The 22,015-nt window shown below is 37.5% G+C and overlaps 2 protein-coding genes across 2 annotated transcripts; both read left to right on the top strand.

Moving 5' to 3' along the window:
- The first annotated feature begins 333 nt into the window (after positions 1–333).
- On the top strand, positions 334–4,746 carry LOC137707845 (cathepsin B-like protease 2). Its single transcript, XM_068446773.1, has 11 exons — positions 334–561; positions 797–850; positions 984–1,064; positions 1,203–1,359; positions 1,486–1,490; positions 1,581–1,655; positions 1,755–1,880; positions 2,615–2,833; positions 4,120–4,233; positions 4,315–4,350; positions 4,470–4,746. Exons 1-11 carry the CDS (start codon positions 475–477, stop codon positions 4,605–4,607), a joined length of 1,092 nt encoding a protein of 363 aa, XP_068302874.1. The 5' UTR covers positions 334–474; the 3' UTR covers positions 4,608–4,746.
- Positions 4,747–5,851: 1,105 nt separating this feature from the next.
- On the top strand, positions 5,852–21,623 carry LOC137707843 (uncharacterized). The gene is made up of 20 exons (XM_068446770.1): positions 5,852–6,161; positions 6,381–6,710; positions 7,171–7,305; positions 9,300–9,371; positions 9,800–9,870; positions 9,997–10,096; positions 10,199–10,297; positions 10,614–10,740; positions 11,827–11,960; positions 12,049–12,108; positions 12,285–12,520; positions 12,748–13,177; positions 14,809–15,132; positions 15,248–15,850; positions 15,983–16,156; positions 18,527–18,757; positions 18,850–19,133; positions 19,530–19,814; positions 20,248–20,370; positions 21,207–21,623. Exons 2-20 carry the CDS (start codon positions 6,561–6,563, stop codon positions 21,337–21,339), a joined length of 3,771 nt encoding a protein of 1,256 aa, XP_068302871.1. The 5' UTR covers positions 5,852–6,161; positions 6,381–6,560; the 3' UTR covers positions 21,340–21,623.
- The last annotated feature ends 392 nt before the right edge of the window (positions 21,624–22,015 follow it).

Raw genomic sequence — 22,015 nt, 5'->3', positions numbered from 1 at the left:
AAAACTTAATTCAATTCGAAACTATTTATCCATTTAATTATCATGATAGTATTTTAATATCATAAATATTTTTAATTTAGCTGGTATTTTGTAATGATGATTTATGAGGAGGATGAGGAGGATGAGGAGAGTAATTATCCTTACAAACTGGCGGAAGAGGAAAGTGTTGGAAAGACCAATGCTGGATGGGCACTCAAAGGCAGTAGCCAGCCGGCCCATAATGTTTTACACAAATATCAAGGCTAAGTCGTTGTCGATGTGTCGTGCAACAATCTCTTTCATCCCACCATTAACATTTCCATTTTTTTTTTTCTGACAAGTGACCAACAACATAAATAAATAGATAAATAGCGAAAGGAGGAGGATACAGAGAGAAGACGGGAAGCGAGAGAAGAATTATCTTTGCTGGAGTCGAGTCCTTGTTAACAAAGAAAGACTTGATAGAAAGATAGAAAGGGGAGTGGAGGGAGGAAGATGGCTACTATAAGAATTCCGCAGCTGTATTTTGCTGCTGCGACTTGTCTGTTACTTTTAGGGGCCATCTCCAGCTTTCAACCCCAGGTGAGTTGGTCTTGTCAATTAATCTCCCTTGATCTTATCCCGTGTTTGTTTTGTTTCCTTTCTTTGACTCATAATCAATTATATGAATATGGTGGGAATTGGAGTTTCAATTCAAGTAAGAATTGACAGATGTTATTAATTTACTAGCTTAGCTATACTCTAATCAATTGTTGAAGCTAACGCCAATCGTTGGTTGCTGGCCAAAAATCAAACTAACGTTTAATACTCTCCACAGTTGATTGCGGCCAAACCACTTTCCAAGACTAAGCTTCAGTCTCCTATTCTTCAGGTTTTTCTCTTTTGCTTCCTCATCTATCAATGCTATGGATAAATACAGTACCTGTTTTTTTGGGGGTTGGGGGTGTTAGGTTAATAACTGAGACTTCCATTCCATTATTAATTTGTGATTCACCCCCAAACAGGACTCGATCATTAAACAGATAAATGAAAACCCCAAGGCTGGATGGGAAGCTGCCATGAATCCTCGATTCTCCAATTACACTGTGAGTCTTTCAACCCCAAGGATCTTCTTATGCTCACATTTTAACGAATTTCCTGCCCTCCTATTGCCTCACAGATGCATATATTGCTTATTTTTGTATTACTACTAGGTCCCAAGATTTTTCCTTTTCTTTCCACAGGTTAGCCAGTTTATGCACCTCCTGGGAGTCAAACCAACACCCCAAAAGGATTTGCAGAGTTTTCCCATTAAAACTTATCCAAAATCTCTCAAGTTGCCAAATAATTTTGATGCCAGAACCGCTTGGCCTCAGTGCAACACCATTGGAAGAATATTAGGTCAGTTGGTGATTTCGTTTTATACGTTGTTATCCCGCGTTTTCTTTGATATAAAAATTAAAAGACAAAAGGTGCTGATGAATTCCCCTTTTTATGTCAAATGCTGGATCAATTTCTTTAATGAAGATCAGGTAATAATTTGTCCTACATCTCATGATATATTGTCCAATAAATTGATGCCGAAAATTCAAAGGGAAAATTTACTTTTCCTGGAAATATAGGGTCACTGTGGCTCTTGTTGGGCTTTTGCTGCTGTTGAAGCACTATCAGATCGTTTTTGCGTCCGTTATGGCATGGTAAAAGCTGCCCCTCTTTCTTTTTTCCATTTCTAATGTACATTGATTTCTTTTGTATATTTTGTTCTCTTTTTTAATTTGCTTTATGCTTTATTGCAGAATATCTCTCTGTCTGTTAATGATCTCCTAGCATGTTGTGGTTTCATGTGTGGAGCTGGTTGTAATGGGGGATATCCAATTTATGCTTGGCGGTACTTTATCCACCATGGTGTTGTCACTGAAGAGGTAGCAAATTCATGTACCAATCCTACCTCTCCAGTGGAATCTCAAAACGATAGTAGATAAACCTTACATAATGTTTTCAAGATCATAATCAGTACAAACCCTAACCCTCACATCATTGCAAGTCTACCTTTGATATTGAAATGATATCTTAGTGCTCTCTTACCTTAGAACTCGAAGCCTTCTTGCAACATAAGAACCATTCCCAAACCTTGCTCCCAAGCTCAGTCTTCCTCCACTGTTAGAATGACTGTCACTGCTTACTTTAGAATCACAAGTTTTTCTTGTGATGTAGGTATAATTCTTAGCTCATCCTAATTCCTAAACAAGGAGGTCAGCGTAACTGCAGAAAATAAGGGAGGTCATTGTGTTACCTAAAGACAATGGGTTCCTTTGTATTTCCAACCAATTCTCACCCAAAAGGGAAGTCCAACTCTTGCAACATAGGGACCATTCCTAACCCTTGCATTAAAAGCATACTCTTCTTCCATTGTTAGAATGATTGTCAGTGCACCCGAATTGCAAGTCTTTCTTCTAACTTGGGAATAATTCCGTAGTTCATCCTAAACAGGGAAGTCAATATAACAAAAAAAAAAAAAAGAGGTCCCTGTGTTAATCTCTCCATTTAATCTGCGCCAGTATTGTCTGATATAAAATTTAAGGGTTCTTTCTTTCATTAGGTTCATAAACATCTTTTAAATACTGCATGAAGTCCTGATTAGTGTTCCATCTGGCAGTGTGACCCATACTTTGATTCAACTGGCTGCTCGCACCCTGGTTGTGATCCTGCGTATCCGACTCCAAAGTGCGTTAAAAAATGTGTAGATGGGAACCAGATCTGGAAGAATTCAAAGCATTATAGTATCAGTGCGTATAGAATCAACTCTGATCCTCACAGTATCATGGCAGAGGTTTATAGGAATGGACCAGTTGAGGTTGCATTCACCGTTTATGAGGTAAGTTCTTGTTCCATAATTGAAAACAGCAATTTAGGTGTACAATGTTCTTAACACTTTCTGTCCCTTTCTCTTTTCTTTTTCCTCCCCATTTGTGATATTGGAAAAGAACTAAATATGATTATTTGCCTCCTTCATATGATTATCGGTCTTCACTGAGATTTCAACTCCTAATGCATTGATGGCCTGGCACTCCAAACTTGATATCATCTTATAACATTTTCAAGAACATTTTACGTCTCTTCACAATTATCATTCACATTAAAAGTGAAGGGGTTTTGGGGAGAAACTAAGGGGGGGGAGAGGGTGGCGCAGGGGGCGATAATACCTACAGAGTTGCAGCTTTTTTTCATTGAACCTCAAATTCCTCTCCTTTTACTAGTAGTATGCATGAGCTGAGTGTGACACTGTAATGAACACAACTGAACTCATAGTCAGCTTAAAGTCAAGAAGATTAGAGAAAAAAAAAAAAAAAATGGCATCATCACTTTTCACATTTGAGCAGTCTTATCTTTGCTGTCAATTTGGTCATCAGACTCTATCCTAAACTTAATTCAGGATTAACCCTCATATACTATCTTGGATATGTGATCCTTGATTCTCTGGTGTCCTCGGTATTGTGGTTGCAGTTGGTTAAGGAAATGGGATTGTGTTGGATAATTCCAAAGGATTCTTTCTCTTTTCAGTGAATCTTTTGCTATCTCTTGGAAGGGTAAGAAATCAAAGGTGATGTGGAGTTGTATGATTGCTCTGGTTTCATTATTTGGATGGAAAGAACAGAAAGATTTTTGAAGATTATGTTGGCACTATGGAGTATAGTTAAGTTTTGTTGGCTCTTTGAGCTTCAGTTTCCCCCAATTCAAAAGGAATCGCATCTCCTTAATCTGCCTATTGGAAAGCTGCCATGTCCTAGTTCTGATTAGGCCTTTTGTTCTTTTCAGAGTTGGATGTTTTTGTCTCAATTCTGCACTTCTGCTTCATCTTTTTAGGGGTGGTCTGGCCACCACCTTTTGTTCTTTTCGAAGAAAACAACAAGTGCGTGTTGGTTTTTCTGTTAAATGTCATGACATGTGAAATGCCAAGTATATATACTAGGAACTATGATGACCAGTTGCAAGAAATTGACATTTAAAGAATAAACAATGGGAATTGTTATTGGCACTCCAAACTTTGTATATTTAGAAAGAAAAATACTCTTATGCGGAGTGCACATTTCGATTTTTGGAATGCCAATAATAGTTCTCTAAACTCAACGCAATTTTTGTTTTGTTTCAACTGTTTTACAGGACTTTGCACACTATAAATCAGGAGTTTACAAACATGTTAAAGGTGATGTATTGGGAGGTCATGCTGTTAAGCTAATTGGATGGGGGACAACCAATGATGGAGAGGACTATTGGGTATGTCTATGCACCGGTATTTTCTGCAACCAGAATTTTTCTTCTAACACTAGTTGTTGACCGTGCACTCTTGTGTTTCAGCTTCTGGCGAATCAGTGGAATATAAGCTGGGGTGATGTATGTCTCAATTAAATTGTTTATTTGTTTTGAAACAACTATGGATAACAGTTATACGTGGCCTCTCAGATCCTCAAGCACAAACTAATTGTGTAAGCGTAATTGCATATGGTGTGCAGGATGGCTACTTCATGATCAGAAGAGGAACAAACGAGTGTGGAATTGAAGAAGACGTGGTTGCCGGTTTGCCTTCATCCAAAAATTTTATAAGCCAAGTTGCCAGTGTGGATGCTGTTGCGGCGGGTGTTTCAGTATGACGGACATCATTCGGTATCTGGTGTAAACCAATTACAAATTGGTTTGCCACTTCAACTGTGTTATGCCACCGCTTTTCACGTTATAAATAAATAAAGTAAAAACATAAAGCAAGGGAGCGATAACACTTCTTAAGGGCTAGTTTGGTATTGCAGTGCTTTGAAAAAAAATTGCTTCTGCTGTGCTGTGAGAATAAGCAGTTGTGAAATAAAGTAGCAGAGTGTTTGGTAATTTTTTTTGTAAAAGTACTTTTGAAAAAAAAAAGCAGTATTATAGTGTTTGATAAACTTTTATGTAAAACAGATGTGAAAAAAAAGCTGGTTTTTCAAAGTTGGGTTTTGTAGCTTTGTGTTTTTAGCTTTTTTTTCACCTAAAATTGTGAAAAAAAACTGAAACTGAATGTTTACCAAACATAGAAAAATTCACAACTTTTTTTAATAGTCATTTTTTTTCTTCAGAATCATACCAAACTAGGGCTCAATCTCACTCCCATGCTTACCTTTACATGATTTGTTGCATTCAAAATATTTGTACACTTGTGCTCCCTATTAGAAAGGGCGAATAAAAACTGAATGTAATTTACTCCCTCTGTTTTCTGGAGTAACCAATTGGTACTTGGTCTTAATTAACTTATTTCTAAGCAAATATTAGTTAACAAATTAGGTTATTTCTAAGCAAAGATAAATCTTTAAGTTCCTAAAACCAGTTCAATACAAATCATAAAACCAAATTAAATTGGAAAATTTAGTGCTGAAATTTCGAAGAGGTGGGTTTTTGGAGCCGATATCAACCTGCCACCATCAACTGAAAATTTGGATCGGTTGCGCCGCGGTCACCGCTGTTGTGGCCACCACCTACAACTACTACAACCACCCTTACACTATTGCCAACATCACCACCGTCATCGCTGTCACCGTCAAGTATGCACCACTCCCGGCCAGCATTAATGCCCCTACACCGCCAATTACCCCATCAATGTAGATGCCACAGCCGCCAGTGCTGCCATCACCGTGGTTGTTGTTGCCACTCTCACTATCATGTTCGTATTCGTCATTGCATTTTTATATTACTTTTTATACTTGCGACACTTTGAAAACTACTATTTTTTATTTAATACCGAACTATTTTATTTTACAATTAATTATTCTTAAAACGAGCAATTTAAAAAAAAACACAGCAATCAGCCTTGATACATTTAAATGTTTGCCGTGGCAAATGGCAAAAGAAATAAACCAAGAATCCAAAGAAATAAACCAAGAATCCGAAGAAAAAAACACGCTTTTCACGTTTAGTAGTGTGAGGAGTGATTGAGGTAGAGTAGGAGGAGGAGGGGCCTCGAGGACTCTCTTCTGCCCCACTTCGCTTTCGCACTCGCACATCAACTCAGCAACTCAGCAACTCAGTCTCAACAAAACAACATCTCGTCATCGACATCCATCCCTCGCTCACACTTTCTCTCTCTCTCTCTCTCTCTCTCTCTCGCGTTTTAGGAGAGAGACATTTGTTTCCAGTTACCGTGGATAAGATGAGATGAGAAACTGAGGATTGGATTGGAGGTAATTATAAAATCCTGCTCTTTTCCTATTTCTAAATTCAATTCAGTTCAATTGTACCCATCTCTCTCTCTCTCTCTCTCTCTCTCTCTCTCTCTCTCTCTCTCAATTGAGGATAGATTCCTTTGGTTTTTTTGTTGTTGTTGGATTACTTTCCTATTTCTTCTACTTTGTAGTCTGTGAATCTCATCCTTTCATCATCGTATGTTTGTATGTGGTCAGTCATTGGTCTGCGGTGTGCTTGCTTAGGGCAATTTTTGACCTACGACGACTAACTAGACTACTGAAATAGCAATAGCAATAGCAGTAGCACTACTAGAAGAAAGAAGGAAATTGTTGCGGTTGCGGTTGCCTGGTTTGTTTTTGATTTGATACCCAAGAAAGAAACTAGATAAATGAGCCATGTCGATACCAAAGGAGCCGGAGCAGGTAATGAAACTAAGAGGAGGATCAGTGCTGGGCAAGAAGACCATTCTCAAGAGCGACCACTTCCCAGGCTGCCAGAACAAACGCTTGTATCCCCACATCGATGGTGCTCCCAATTACCGTCAGGTTTCTTACTTCTCTTAAAATCAGCCAACCATTTTTCTTTTGATATGCTATACATCCTTTTGGGTTAATGGATTCAATTTAGTAAGCACTTGTTTGTTAGATTGACCACTGAATCTATTGGTTGCTTTTAATGCTTCAATTCTACAACTTCACGTTGCATATGTAGACAATCACATACTTACCACTTACAATTTCACTTGAGTTGTCACCAAAATGTACATTGTCAAGTAGTTGCCTCTTCAACCACGTACGAGCGTCGTGGTCTCAGGTATATAAATCTGTCCGTAATCAGGTTCAACATATTTTCATTGTTGCATCCTAATGCTTACGGTTTAAAGAAACTTGAATTTTACATGGAAACTTCTCTAAATCACTGGCACATGTTTCACGTCATTTCCCTTCTCATCACCTTGCGTTGTTTGATCTGTTTTCCTTCCATATTTATCCTCTTGGTTTATAGGCCGATTTGCTACATGTTCATGGTGTTGCCATTCCAACAATCGATGGAATCCAGAATGTTCTTAACCATATTGGAGCTCAAGAAATTGATGGCAAGCGAGCACAAGTTCTTTGGATTAACCTTCGCGAGGAGCCGGTAAGGTTAATATGTTCCATGCTATTTCTACCTGTTAGAGTTTGATTTCTTTCTTTCCTATATTGTAAGTTTGCACAACACAATTGGTGCAAACGACTAGCATCATATTTCAGTTATAAAATGTGCATCGTCTTTTTGATTGTTAATAACCAAAATAATAAATTATTGTAGGAAATCTTGTTTTCAGAATATAGTAATGATCAAGTTTCAACATTTTAATCTTGAGTATGCTGTCACCCAATCCGGAACTAAATGCAGTTTTGGGAAGTTAATATTGAAAATTATTGTATAAACAAGAAACCTAAACTATAAATTTAATGAATAGCTATTGACAGTCAAAAGCTAATGAGCTCAACTGTTTATGATGATATTGTGCCTATACATCAAGTAATAGCTCTTGGTTTCATCCTCTCACTGAATCCCGTAGTAATTGTAGTATTCAATGTTGCCCATTCTGCCAACTCGTATGTTGAGCCACGGATGAATTTTCCAGACACTTGTTTTTTTAATGAAATGAAATATTATTGCATATGACAATAAACTTACACAAGTGGACAATATGTCTGTAAAGAAAAGCAGAAAGCAATCAACAAGACGACAAACAAAGTCCCCATAAAATTGTAAGAGCTAAGAAAATTCCATAAAGCTAACTAATGGCAGCTTTCCAATGAAGCCAAATAAAGGAAAAGATTCTTTAAATTCTGTAGAAACTGAATACCATAATAAAGACCATAAACGAACTTTATCCCACAACATTTGTCTTCTGGTACGAAATATCTGAATAAAGGATCTGAAATTGACTTGTAAAGATCTGAACGAAGACCGTATCTGTCTACGGATTCTTATATGGTGGGCAGACCTTAATAAAGGATCTGAATCTGACTTGTAAAGGATGGTAGAAAACTGTAAGGTTAATGGTGATCTGGCTTAAATTATTTAGGTTGTTTAGAGGATGGTTTGGTATGGAAAAATGTTTAGGGTTTTCAAATCAGGAATTTCCCGTTAGAATGTGTACATTCCACTTACCTAAACCCATTATACTTTCTGGAATCCTACCCTCAAGTCCTAGCTTCTTTGACCTCACTCATCCAGTAAGGTCAAATTACTTCTTTTGAGTGTCCCGGGTAAAGTTGATGTCATTAGATGTTTCCAAACAACTTTGAGTGGAGTCGTTAAAAAAGAAGTTTCTACGTCACCCTTGATTGTTTAACATTGCATCCGGGGCGTCGATGGAGATACAGCGACCCTTGCTTAATTATCACTGTGCCTGGCCACATAGGGCGTCACTTCCAGGTGATGACCTAGCTTTAGTGCAATTTCGTTTAAGATTCTCCCCCTCCCTCTTTATCCGAGCTTGGGACCAGTAGCGTGAGATAAACTTACACAGGCAAAGTTCTATTTACCCCACCAAAGAGGGACAAAAAGAATAAGAGAAAGCTAGGCTTGAAAGGAATGGATTGTAGAGAGATACTTCAGAATGAATGAGTTGAATTCTTGTACCATAAGGTGGGTCTGTTGGTTGTATCAATTAGTAGAGTTCCCTTAAGCCCCAGTTTCCATGTAAATCCACCTCTCCCCTCTGGTCAACCAATTATTCCTTTTGTTTTTTAAGGGTGCGTTTTTGGGCTTCTTTGTGTGCATATACTTCAGAATTTAGAGAGTTATCCTTTTCTTTTATTTGGTCAAATTGGAAAGCCTCTGTATATTGGTTGTATTTTTTTATGCTACAGACCACTTATTCACCATTGTTGTATTAGTTTTTCATTAATAAAAGTTTGTTTCATATAAATACAAAAGGGGATTAGATTTGCCATCTATTCCAAGATGTTTCCAAACATAGGACTAATCTAAAATAGTCTAGTCCTACTCCTTAATTGGTATATAAAGGTACTCTTAGACTTGCAACATCTCTTATTCTAATTTTTCAATTTTTTGAAAAAAAAAAAAAATCCTTGAGTATGCATTTTCTGATGATACTTCATATCTTCAAACAGGTGGTCTATATTAATGGTCGCCCTTTTGTTTTGCGTGATGTGGAGAGGCCCTTTTCCAACCTTGAGTATACGGTATGCTTTTTGTAAATGTAATTTTACCACCAAATTTGGCATATTCGATGATTTGGTTATTAAATACTTGCCTTCATTACTTAAGAAGTAGAGAACGAATAACCGCATGGTCTAACATTATCTATTATAAAATATAGTTCTTCTTACATTAATTTGAATTTCGAGTGCGCTGATTATAGTACTTGCTTTAACGGGGGATTTCTGGTTTGGGGGGGGGGGGAAATATGGTGGTTTTTTTTCTTTTTGTTCTTTTGTTTTTACCTTTCTGTTTTTGTTTTGTATTGGGGTTGGGACTTAGAGAATATAGAGGATTGATAGTTATAATACATGCATAATGCTATTTGCATTGCAATGCACATTTCAACATGTTAATTAGCCACATTTTCTGTTTCCTTCTAAATTGATTGTGGCTTTACAAAAACCATCAGGGAATTAACAGGGCTAGGGTTGAACAAATGGAAGCCCGGTTAAAGGAAGATATTTTAACTGAAGCTGCAAGGTATCTCCTTTGGTTGTACGCTGAATTTACCTCTGGATGTTAGGAAATTGTGTACCATAAACTTAAACATTTTCTCACGCCTGCTTTCTATGATATTGGACATTATTTCCACATCTGAAATAGCAGATATGGAAATAAGATCCTTGTCACTGATGAACTGCCAGATGGTCAGATGGTGGATCAATGGGAACCAGTGTCACGTGAATCTGTGAAGACACCACTAGAGGTATCTCATTGGAACAACTATCATAGATGGGAATGAGAGAACAGGTGAAAACCCACCTGCATACTTAATATTAAGTAATTTATTTATTTTATTATTCTGTAGGTTTACGAGGAATTGCAAGAACAAGGATACCTTGTTGACTATGAACGTGTTCCTATAACTGATGAAAAGTCACCTAAGGAGCTGGATTTCGATATTTTGGTTAGTTCATTTTCTAGTCGAATAGTACATGTAGCACAATTCTTTTCAGGCCAGGTAAAACCTGGGACCAAACCTCAACCAATTGGGTCCAAGAAATGGGAACCAAGATCAACCCAACCTAAATTGGTTGGAGTGCATTAGTTCTTGACATGACCATGAATTGAGCTGCACTCTTAGAGTTAATGTCTGTTTGTGGTCTTGTGGTCATAGTCTTCATCGATCGGGTGGTCAGATGCAATCTAATAATATTATCACCTTCCTGAATTACATTTGCTGATGTGTGCGCTTTATTTACTCTTTCATTCTTTGTATTCAGGTTCATAAAATTTCTCAAGCTGACATAAATGCAGAAATAATTTTTAACTGTCAAATGGGACGTGGGCGAACTACAACAGGAATGGTGATTGCAACTTTGATATACCTCAACCGTATAGGAGCTTCCGGTAATCCTCTTACTCTATTCACTCAAATACTAATTCTATTGAATCGACTCATTTCAGTCATCCGAAGGAGTTTTGTTGTTCTAGAACTTGTTAACTTGGTTAATCTATATTTCTTTTCTGAAGGAGTTTGTTTGTGCTATTCTAATGAAAGTAGGATTTCCTCATATGCTCCTTCTTCTCTCCACCCCTTCCATTTCAAGTTTAAACAGTATATTATGTGATTTCTGATATTAGAAGACACTAATCACAAAGACAACATAGTTATAATCATCCAACTCATATCAGGGACTCACATCAGCCTCCCTGAACAGCCTCAACCACAAGGACAACACATTTGGACAGCAAATAAGCAAGTGGTCTAATTTTAAGTCTCACTTTTACTCAAAAGTCAAAACACATCAATGTGGACAACATTGACAAGAAGAAGGTCGTCTCCTTGTTGAAGCCATATACAAGTAATCAACCTCCTGTGACTAATTGATTATCTATTTTCCTCTTCGCTACCCCCTCCCACGAAACATTCCTCATCTCTCTTTAGCCTCTTGGTCACATTACTGGAAATCTTAAAAAGAAAGGTGATTACCAGTACGTGTTTAAAACCGAATGGATTACAGCCTACCACCTTGAGACAAAAATTCTTTGCTCCAACCATCTAGCCTCTTCTCCACATTTTCTACAACAGGATACCAAACGCTATTGCCTCTGTGTTGCCTTGTCATTTGAAGATAATCCCAAATGTGTCATAGGCCATCTCCTCACCTCACATAACAAAACCGGGACTGACTCCATCTTTTGAGTGTTTATCCCTGCCACTCAACACTCAAGCTATTAATATTACTTTTGACTTTTGAGAAATACCAAAAGCTTTTCTTACCATTAGCAGATTCCTCCATTGAAAAATAAACCATGTTCTGCATTTTCTGCTGGTTTCTTGTGAGAGTCCTGGGCATGTTTACAATAATTTCAGTTATCTCTTATTTTGGGTGTCTTTAGTTTAGAGAATTTCAAGTCCTTTATTGGTTTACTTTGTGGTTGGTTATGCTTTTAAAGGATTTCATAATTGTATATTATTTTCAAATAAAATAGGTATTCCAAGAACCAATTCAATTGGAAAAATTTCTGAATCCAGTGAAATTGTTGGTGACAATTTTCCAAGCTCAGAAGATGCGATTCGTAGAGGTGAATATGCTGTCATAAGGAGCTTGATTCGGGTATTAGAGGTATTTGATATCTTCTTTTGTGGCCTATGGTTATATTAAATGGTTAATATATTCTCAAGTATTTTATTAATTAACAACACGCCTTTAGGGTGGTGTTGAAGGCAAGAGACAAGTGGATAAAGTCATTGACAAGTGTGCCTCTATGCAGGTGTAGTTTCAATCCTTTTTTTATTAACTTTATGGTATGGCATCTCAGCACATGTTTTACCTTTGCATGAATATTTTTTCCTTTTTGAATAGATGATTTTATTGCTTCATGTTATCTAAGGTTTTGATAGTTTATCTTAATAGTTTGATGTTTCTATCTATTGAATCTAAGTACAGAACTTACGTGAAGCAATTGCTACTTATCGCAATAGTATTATGCGCCAGCCAGATGAGATGAAAAGGGAGGCATCACTTTCATTTTTCATGGAGTATTTGGAACGATACTACTTCCTTATATGCTTTACCGTGTACATTCATTCAGAGGGAGCAGCCCTCCGTTCTAGTTCCTGTGATTATAGTAGTTTTGCTGATTGGATGAAAGCTAGGCCTGAACTATATAGTATTATTCGCAGGTAAAAATAACAGTTTTAGCATTTGAGTTTTCATTTCTTTTTTTTTTATACCATCTTCTTGGTAATTTTTCTTTTCTTGTCTACTAAGGTACAAATGAGATGAAACTTAGTTAATGATTACTTTATGTTCATGGCTTTTTGCAAATTCATAAATGAAATATAGCACAGCTTAGTTATTGGGACACCATCTGGTTAAGTTCTTTTGCTTCAATTCCTCTTGGTTGTAGGCTTCTGAGAAGAGATCCAATGGGTGCACTTGGATATGCAAGTTCGAAGCCATCTTTAAAGAAGATTGCTGAATCTGCTGATGGTCGGCCTTGTGAGATGGGTGCAGTTGCTGCCTTGAGAAAGGGCGAGGTTCTTGGTAGTCAAACAGTTCTGAAAAGTGACCACTGTCCTGGTTGTCAAAACCAAAATTTACCAGAAAGAGTGGATGGTGCCCCTAATTTCCGAGAGGTCCCTGGATTTTCAGTTTATGGAGTTGCAAATCCAACAATTGATGGTATATGGTCTGTCATCCACAGGATTGGTAGCTCCAAAGATGGCCGCCCAGTTTTTTGGCATAATATGAGAGAAGAACCTGTTATTTATATCAACGGAAAACCATTTGTACTTCGCGAGGTTGAAAGGCCTTACAAAAATATGCTCGAGTACACGGTAATTTTTTGTCTTAGTTTTACCTTTCATGTCACATCTATATGATATTTATTGGAAATAAATAATGAAGCACTACTTGTTGCTTGGAGTTAACTTTAACCATCAGACACTTTGCATGGTAGTTTATACTCAAAAGTTGTTTGATCATACCATAAATGACATGGAAGAGTACAATTTTCTCCTTGCAGTATAAAGCTATATTAAATTAATAACTTGCTATATGCTACAAGGAGCACAATGGACTCTTCTACGGCATAGGTAGTACACTTTGCATGGTACTTTAATCATCTTCATACTGTCAAAATATATGTCTAGCTGTATACAAATGTGTTACCTTGCCAGATAATTGGGCATCATGAGATGCTTCTGTTGCTTGAAGATTGGTGCAATTCATAGTTTGAGAACATAAGCATGTTATGGTGATAAAAGAAAATATTATCCTTTATATACGTTGGACTGTCAAAAAGCAACATGTCCAGAAAATGAGTGTAGGAGAGATGAGAATACTTCGTTGGGTGTATGGGCACATGAGAAAGGATAGGATTAAGAGTGAGGATATCTGAGGTAAAGTAGGAGTGGCCACAATTGAAAATAAGATAAGAGAAAATCTGTTAAGATGGTTTGAACATGTGAATCGAAGACCTATGGATGCCTCGGTTAGAAGATGCAACTAGGAGATGGAGGCTCAGGGCAAAGGGGGTATAGGAAGACCTAGGAAGATTGGGAAAGAGACTATAAGAAAAGATATGGAGTACATGGAGCTAACGGAATACTTGGCGCAAAACCGAGCGCAGTGGTGTTCTAAGATTCATACAGAAGAGTCTTCCTTTCAGGGGAATGATAAACATAACCACCAGCTGGCATCTAGACAATATTTACTCCTGAGGACAGCATGTTAAATGGATTTGCTCCAAGATCACATCCATAATGTTTGTATTATACCACCTAACGATACCACATTGACTCTAACTTCCCACCCCCAGTCTGGTCCTATTCCAATAGGTTTAAAACCAATTCCCACTTCACCATGTGCTATTTACCCCTTCTCCTCTGCCCTTCCCTAAAAGATCTCTAATTTACTTTTGCACGCGATTTGGAATTTTGAAGAAAGACATGGTATGCCAGTGAATTTTCCAGAACCTCTTTCGTTAATAAACAGGAAAAAGAAAGTTGCACAAAACTAAGCCTTCCACCCCTATATAACAAGCGTTTCCTTGATCTTTCATCTAGTCATACTTATATTAGACATAGAAATAATTATTAACAGAACTGTCACGCAGTGTCCAGCTTTTATAGCACCAGTCCATAATTTAAAATTTTTTTTAATCATATCAAGACAGATGTCTTTACAGTTATGGATGAGAGTTTGTACTGCAAAAGGGAGAGAGTAAATGGCTCTCTTCTCAGAACTTTAATTCCATTGAGCTTTAACAAGAGTAAACAGAATACGGACCTCAACCTAGGCACATTTGGGGTTTCAAGCACAAAGGTGTTGTAGCATGAACATGGCATCTAAGACCCATATAAGGGTAAAATCTTGAGGCGTAATTACAACTGTCATCATTAGTACAACTGGCTTTGTTTTTGTTCCTTTTTGAGGTAGATATTGAAACTATGATCTATTTTTCCAGGGTATTGATCGTGAGAGGGTGGAGAGGATGGAAGCTCGGTTAAAAGAAGATATCTTGCGAGAAGCCGATCATTATGGGGGTGCCATAATGGTTATTCATGAAACAGATGATGGGCAAATATTTGATGCTTGGGAGCATGTAAATTCTGAGGCTATTCAGACCCCGCTAGAGGTTTTTAAAGGTTTGGAGGAAGATGGTTTTCCTATCAAGTATGCTCGTGTACCCATAACGGATGGTAAAGCTCCCAAAAGTTCTGACTTTGACACATTGGCTATTAATATTGCTTCTGCTTCCAAGGACACTGCTTTTGTTTTCAATTGCCAGGTTCACATTTAATTCTTTCCCTTTTCCTTCTTTTCTATATATGTACGTGCAAGGAGACAATAAATTTTTTCCAAACCAATCTGTAGTATTTTTCTTTTTCCTTTAATATTCACAGATGGGTAGAGGAAGGACAACCACAGGTACGGTAATTGCTTGCCTTTTGAAACTCCGAATTGACTATGGGAGACCTATCAAAATCCTGGTTGACAATATTACCCTTGAAGAGGCGGATGGTGGTAGCTCAAGTGGTGACGAAACTGGAGGTAGTAGTGTTGCAGCAACCTCCAGTGTTACAAATTTTAGAAATGAAAAGGAGCAAAGCCGTGTATTCGGCATGAATGACATCCTCTTGTTGTGGAAAATAACAAGATTATTTGATAATGGGGTGGAATGCCGGGAGGCCTTAGATGCTATTATAGATAGATGTTCTGCTCTACAGAACATACGTCAAGCTGTTCTGCATTACAGAAAGGTATTCAATCAACAACATGTGGAGCCAAGGGTAAGGAGGGTGGCACTAAATCGTGGTGCTGAGTACTTGGAGCGCTACTTCCGTTTAATTGCTTTTGCAGCATACTTAGGAAGTGAAGCATTTGATGGATTTTGTGGGCAAGGAGAATCTAGGATGACGTTTAAGAATTGGTTGCATCAGAGACCAGAGGTTCAAGCAATGAAATGGAGCATAAGACTAAGACCTGGACGCTTTTTTACTGTCCCTGTAAATCGCTTCTACTTTTGGCTTAGAGACTTTTTTTTTTTTTTGGTTGGCAAGCTTACTCTAAGGTTAGTTAATATTTCTTTATTTTGGGATGGATATATAATTTTTGAACATTTTGGTTTTGGAATTCAGGAGGAGTTGAGAGCACCACATGAGTCCCAACATGGAGATGCTGTCATGGAGGCCATTGTCAAGGCCCGTAATGGTTCTGTTTTGGGGAAAGGTTCTATACTTAAAATGTATTTCTTTCCAGGTCAAAGGACGTCTAGTCACATTCAAATCCATGGTGCACCACATGTTTATAAGGTATGATTATAGTTCTTTCTGTGTGATAGATAAGTAGGGATCTCTAGTTTCTATTCAATTGGATAAGGCTACAGATGGAATGTGTGTAACAGCATTACTTCATGTAGTTGCATTTATACAAACTTATATATTTAAATTTACATATTTGAGGTGAAGCGAGTCTGCAGGTGGTCTTCTGGTTTTAGGTGTCCTTCATGATCAATGATCTATTAAAATAAGTTAACAGGGTTGGAAAATGGTTTATGCTATGACCTTGCAGAGGGGTCGGAATTTGGAAGAATAGTGCCAAAATTAGAGCACCTAACCATTACTAATGAGCGGAGAGGTCCAGGATTTTATATATTGTGGTGCAAAGACTGTTATATTGGATCCATATATATATTTTTTCAACATGAGACCGCACATGTGTTGGAGTCAGAGACAAATATTTGGACGCATTATGTTTGGATGATGTGGAATATTTGTAGCCATTGTGCCTGACACGTGAAAATTTTCTCTGGTTACATAACCAACCCAAAACCACCTGACGTTGGTGTAGAGGCCCAAGATATTTATGTATTGGGGTGCAAGGCTTGACATACTTGATGTGGAACACTAATCTCACCAAATAGAACGTTGATAGGTCAATAGGAGCAGGTAGGGAAAACGAGGTGCTGGGATTCTTCACCAGCAACAATACTCTCACATTTTGGGGAAAATTTTAAGCCTCTTTTGGGGATAATAATTGTGGAAAGTAGTGAAAGATGTGGTAGGAAGGTGAAGGAAAGCCTGTGGCACACATGTCTTCAGTAAGCCTCATTGAATGTTGGCTATTTAATCTAATGATGGACAAGTAATGTATTTTCTTATTGCCAAGGTTAAAAGGATTCATAGTGTTAGATTTGAGCTTGTTGCTAAAGTTGTTTAAGAAGTCCATGTGGGTTGTATTCTCATTAGGCCAGCTATGGTTTATGTACCAGGAAAGACAAAACAACACATCCATGTATAGGAAATGAAATGGATTATAAGACGACTACAGAAAGAAAAAAATAATCAATGCCTGGGATATTGGGAGTGGTGAGCTATGTTGTATGTATATTTAAAACTCGTTGGCAATCCATACATGTACGGCTCTAACTTTTTGGTATGTCACACAGATACAACAGGGGTACAATTGCAATTTCCCTTCAAATCGGGTTCTTGGTTTTTAAAGCAAGCATGAGGGCTTACTTTGTAATATTCAAAATATTTCTGAGCCAGCCACAGAAGACCATCCTTTCTCTGCTCCTTTTTGTTTAAAATCATGAGACAGAGGCTAGGGTTGTTTTATGATTACCACCATGTAGGAGGAAAAGAGTAAAAGAAAGAGAAGGAAAAAGAAAAGAACTCACCTTTTCATATACCCAGCTCTATTGTAGGAGTAACGAACCTTACAAAGCTGCCTAATGTTTTTTCACCCAGAGAACTAATTGGATTGCCTTCTTTTCTCTGCTCCTTTCTGGTTCGACAAGATAAAAGGGGCAAGTTTTTTAAAGTATTTTTCAAGCATTCACTAATTATTACACTTGTGTTTCTCTTTTTTAAAAAAGTTTGGATATTTGTCTAGTCTAGTTTATAACTTAACTACTACTTCCCTATATTAGAGAAAATGCCTCAAGAGTCATCCTCAGCTACCAAATTGACAACACAGCATCTATCTTAAGTAATTAAGTTAATTGTCGTTTAAGGTCATACAATTGAGAGATTCTAAACATTCTAGGCATTTGACTTTTTCCTTAAATGGTAATGATGGAAATTACAACTAATTGGGAAGCCGTATTGGCCATGCATCAAGTACATCGAAAGCTACAACATTCAAATTGATGCCAACCAATGATTATGGAACATAGATTTGTTTACTTACACTTGCTTGCATCTTTGAACAAAAATCCTCACAAGAATCATAATAGTTTTCAAGTTAATTCTATGGAGTGTTTTTGTAAAAAGTGGGTTTACTCAATAGTGTTATTTGTCGTGGTTTTTTAATTTTCAACATGTAGAATTTTTATATTAAGAGCCCAATTACTTGTAAGTTGTAACTTATTCATTTAGAAGCATTTCCTTAGGTGTGCTGCCAAAAGAACTCCCAAGCAAGCCATAAACAGTGCACAGTGGTTTTGTGTAAAGGCTACACTCCCTACTTAATGATATGTTGAAGGGCTAACTCCGGCACTCTGAGTTATTGATTGCATGAATCAAGATATTTTTTTTATCATATTGGAGCCATATTTTTACATTGGCATGTATAACTGTTTTTATATAAGCTTTAGTGGATTACATAGAAAGGTAAGTTGGCCAGAACGAAGAGACTTTCTAATTTTTTTGGCTAATTTTGTTTTTTCCTTCAATCAGGTGGATGGATATCCTGTGTATAGCATGGCTACACCAACAATTCCTGGTGCCAAAGAGATGTTGGCATATTTAGGTGCCAAACCCAAAGCAGAAGGATCAGGTGCTCGGAAAGTGGTTTTAACTGATCTGAGAGAAGAAGCAGTTGTCTACATTAATGGCACACCATTTGTCCTACGGGAGCTAAACAAACCTGTTGATACACTCAAGCATGTGGGAATCACAGGCCCAGTGGTGTGCACCGATGTTTTTTCTTTCATATTTCAAGTACAATTCTTTAAGCTAACTATAAACTCCAATTTTAAATTCAACGGAACCATTTGCAGGTGGAACACATGGAAGCACGACTAAAAGAAGATATACTATCTGAGGTCAGGCAGTCTGGTGGCCGTATGCTTTTACACCGTGAAGAATATAGCCCGGCATTGAACCAGTCCAGTGTCATAGGATACTTAGAAAACATCTTTGCAGATGATGTTAAGACACCGGCTGAAGTATATGCCGCTCTGAAAGATGAGGGCTATAATATTGCATACAGGAGAATACCATTAACTAGAGAAAGAGAGGCTTTAGCGTCTGATGTGGATGCAATTCAATACTGCATAGATGAGTAAGTATCCACGCTTCGTATGATTCCCATCTGTAACTGGCGATACCACTAAAGATATCAAAACTAACAAAATTATACCAAACAATGAAAATTGTGAAACAAAATTTATAGATGTGAATTACAAGTACTCTCAACGCCATTATTTCTTTTGGGAATTTTATCTTTGCCCTCTGTTACGATAACAAAGTTGTATGCTGCAGGGATTTTTCCTAATCATGATACCACAAACAAGTTACGGGAGTTTATTTTATATTTTTCTAAATGAAAAACACTCGGAGGTTTTACAGTAATACACTTCTGGCATCTGGATACTGCAAACATGTTATGGGTGTTCAATTTGTGAATTTATTTATGAATTTAATTATAAAATTCAGTAAAATTGACTTTTACCTATAGCTCTGCAGGGTGTTACCTTTTTGTATCACACACAGGGTTTGGAGGAGTTGCATATGCAATGGCTATTATTTGTATCAGAACTGGTGCAGAAACAAATTCCCTACCAAAGGATCCACAACCATTGGTTGGAACAAACCTCATGTGTACACCTGAAGAGGATTTGCCTTCTCGAGCTTCTGATGAAGAAGTTCTGAGGATGGGTGACTACCGAGACATACTAAGCCTTACAAGAGTTCTTGTGTACGGCCCTAAGAGCAAAGCAGACGTTGACATTGTTATTGAAAGGTATTTTATATATGAAAAAGTCCATGTGGAACTTCTCTCCTTATGGTACTTCCTACTTGTCTAAGCATCAGGTAATGTCTTCAAATGTAAAAGCAGGTTTAGCAATTAGTAGTGTAGAAAAAATAAATTGGGGTGTTGGCTGTGTCATTATTAACCAGGAATTTCATACAATAGCTGGAACGACCCTCACAAATTGCAAATACTAATTTGTAGGGGTATTGGCTGTGCCATATAACCCATGTCTTCAGTCGACATAGAAAAGAAAATAATGCTTCTATGCTTGTGAGATTGTGTTTCATTTGTGTAATTATGCACTTGCTCCATTTTTGCTTATTTTACATTTGTGGGGAGTAAATGATCCTTAACATACCTTCAGCTGCTAGTAATTGGCACTTCTTGTTGATGTTTCTTACCTTGTTTCTTCAATTAAAAGGTGCGCAGGCGCGGGACATCTGCGAGATGACATTCTTTATTATAGTAAGGAACTCAAAAAGTTCCCTGATGCTGATGACGAGCAACGAGCATGTCTCATGGACATGGGGATCAAAGCATTAAAGTAGGTTGAAGTAGCATTGTCCTGCTTTTCTTTAATTTATTATGAATGTTTGCATCATGTCTTCCACCTTTAGATAAGAAGGTTTAGCCTATGTCAAACCTTTTGAATTGCATTTCATTTACCTTTTAAAGTATTGGATAAATATAGTCACTCCAGGTGGTATATGAAAACCAATTCCAACAGTAGGAGGTTGCATATTAGTAGAGGATAAGAACTCTTCTTTCATCTCCGAATTTTATGTTAGGAATGACAATGTCGATCCTGTGTAGTGTGTGAGCTGGTGTCATGTTGCCTTATCGCAATAGCGAAGTTAGCTTATTTGCTTTGGTTTAAGTTTGGGCCTAAAGATTTGGTCTTAGCTACAATATTATACCCCTTAAGTATTCTCTTTACATTTCTCTTTGGGCTTCAGGTTTGTCATAGTTTAGGGATTTATTTACTTTTTGACTATCTTGCTAGACGGGGCGGCAGCAGAAGATGTTAATATCATAGATTTGTTATGTGGCTGCTGTAGATTTCTGCTAGTTCCCTTTGTATCTGGCTTCTGTTTGTTCACTGGTTACTTCTAAATAAATTTGTTCCTTTTCATAAAAGAAAAGAAAGAAAGAAAGAAAAAAATCATTGATTATGAGTTATTTCTTGTGTTGTATTGAGTCTTGACAATAGGTTCTCCATTTCTCATCTTACTGTTGAAACCCACAGAACCTGAATTTGTACCGCATTGATCCCGGATATGAATTCTTCACATGGATATGTTCAGCAAGCAACAACGTTTTCGTTGAGTTCATGATTCATTTTTTTGTTATATTAATTTAACCCACTCTTTCCATCTGCAGGCGTTACTTTTTCCTTATCACATTTAGGTCCTACCTTTACTGCACTTGTGCGGCTGATATAAAGTTCACATCATGGATGGACGCGAGGCCTGAACTAGGACATCTATGTAATAACCTTAGGATTGATAAATGAGTGTAAAATAAATTTATGTGCAGTTGGCAATACATTGCCAGTCATGGTTTTCATCTCTCCCTTGTTTTGTCTCTGATCATATCACCCTGCAGTGGCATCACTGGTATGCATACAAGTGGTCGATAGCCCTGTGGTGGTTTGGGCCTTCGAATTTGTCCCACTGCACCTGTTTCAAAACTTTCCCCCTTAAAACTAGTGTGCAGTCCTGAATGATACGATATAAAACGATCTGGCATTCAATTTCCGCCTTAAGCTCTGAATGCTGGGGCAAATTTAAGAGGTTATTTCAGTTGTGCACATGCATAGGGATGACGAAAGTCCCTGATCCAAGGGAGAAGGGAGTGTTCAGAACTCGGGAACGGCTTCTGTGCTAGTTTTTGAAGAATACATCAGGATGTATATTGAGGCTGATGCATGCATCATGTATGTGACATTATTATCTCATGAAATTCCAATGCATAATGCCTTTGATATGTGGACTCTCGAATGAAGTATGAGCTTATTTGTGATAAAAAAATATTACAATTCGTTGCAGTTTTTTTTAATAATCTTTTCCATTCACTTTGTCCCACGAGTTTGTAAGGTATTTCTGAAGGGTCGTGGTTTTTGGAAGAAGAGCAGCCACCTACAAAGCCAAATAGCCCTCGCTATGAACTGAACTTTAGCTCAGTTTGTA

The sequence above is a fragment of the Pyrus communis genome, chromosome 11 (assembly GCF_963583255.1).
Source record: "Pyrus communis chromosome 11, drPyrComm1.1, whole genome shotgun sequence".
Lineage (NCBI taxonomy): Eukaryota > Viridiplantae > Streptophyta > Magnoliopsida > Rosales > Rosaceae > Pyrus > Pyrus communis.
The sequence above is the reverse complement of the archived record's forward strand: the minus strand, read 5'-3'. Positions and strand labels throughout refer to the sequence as shown.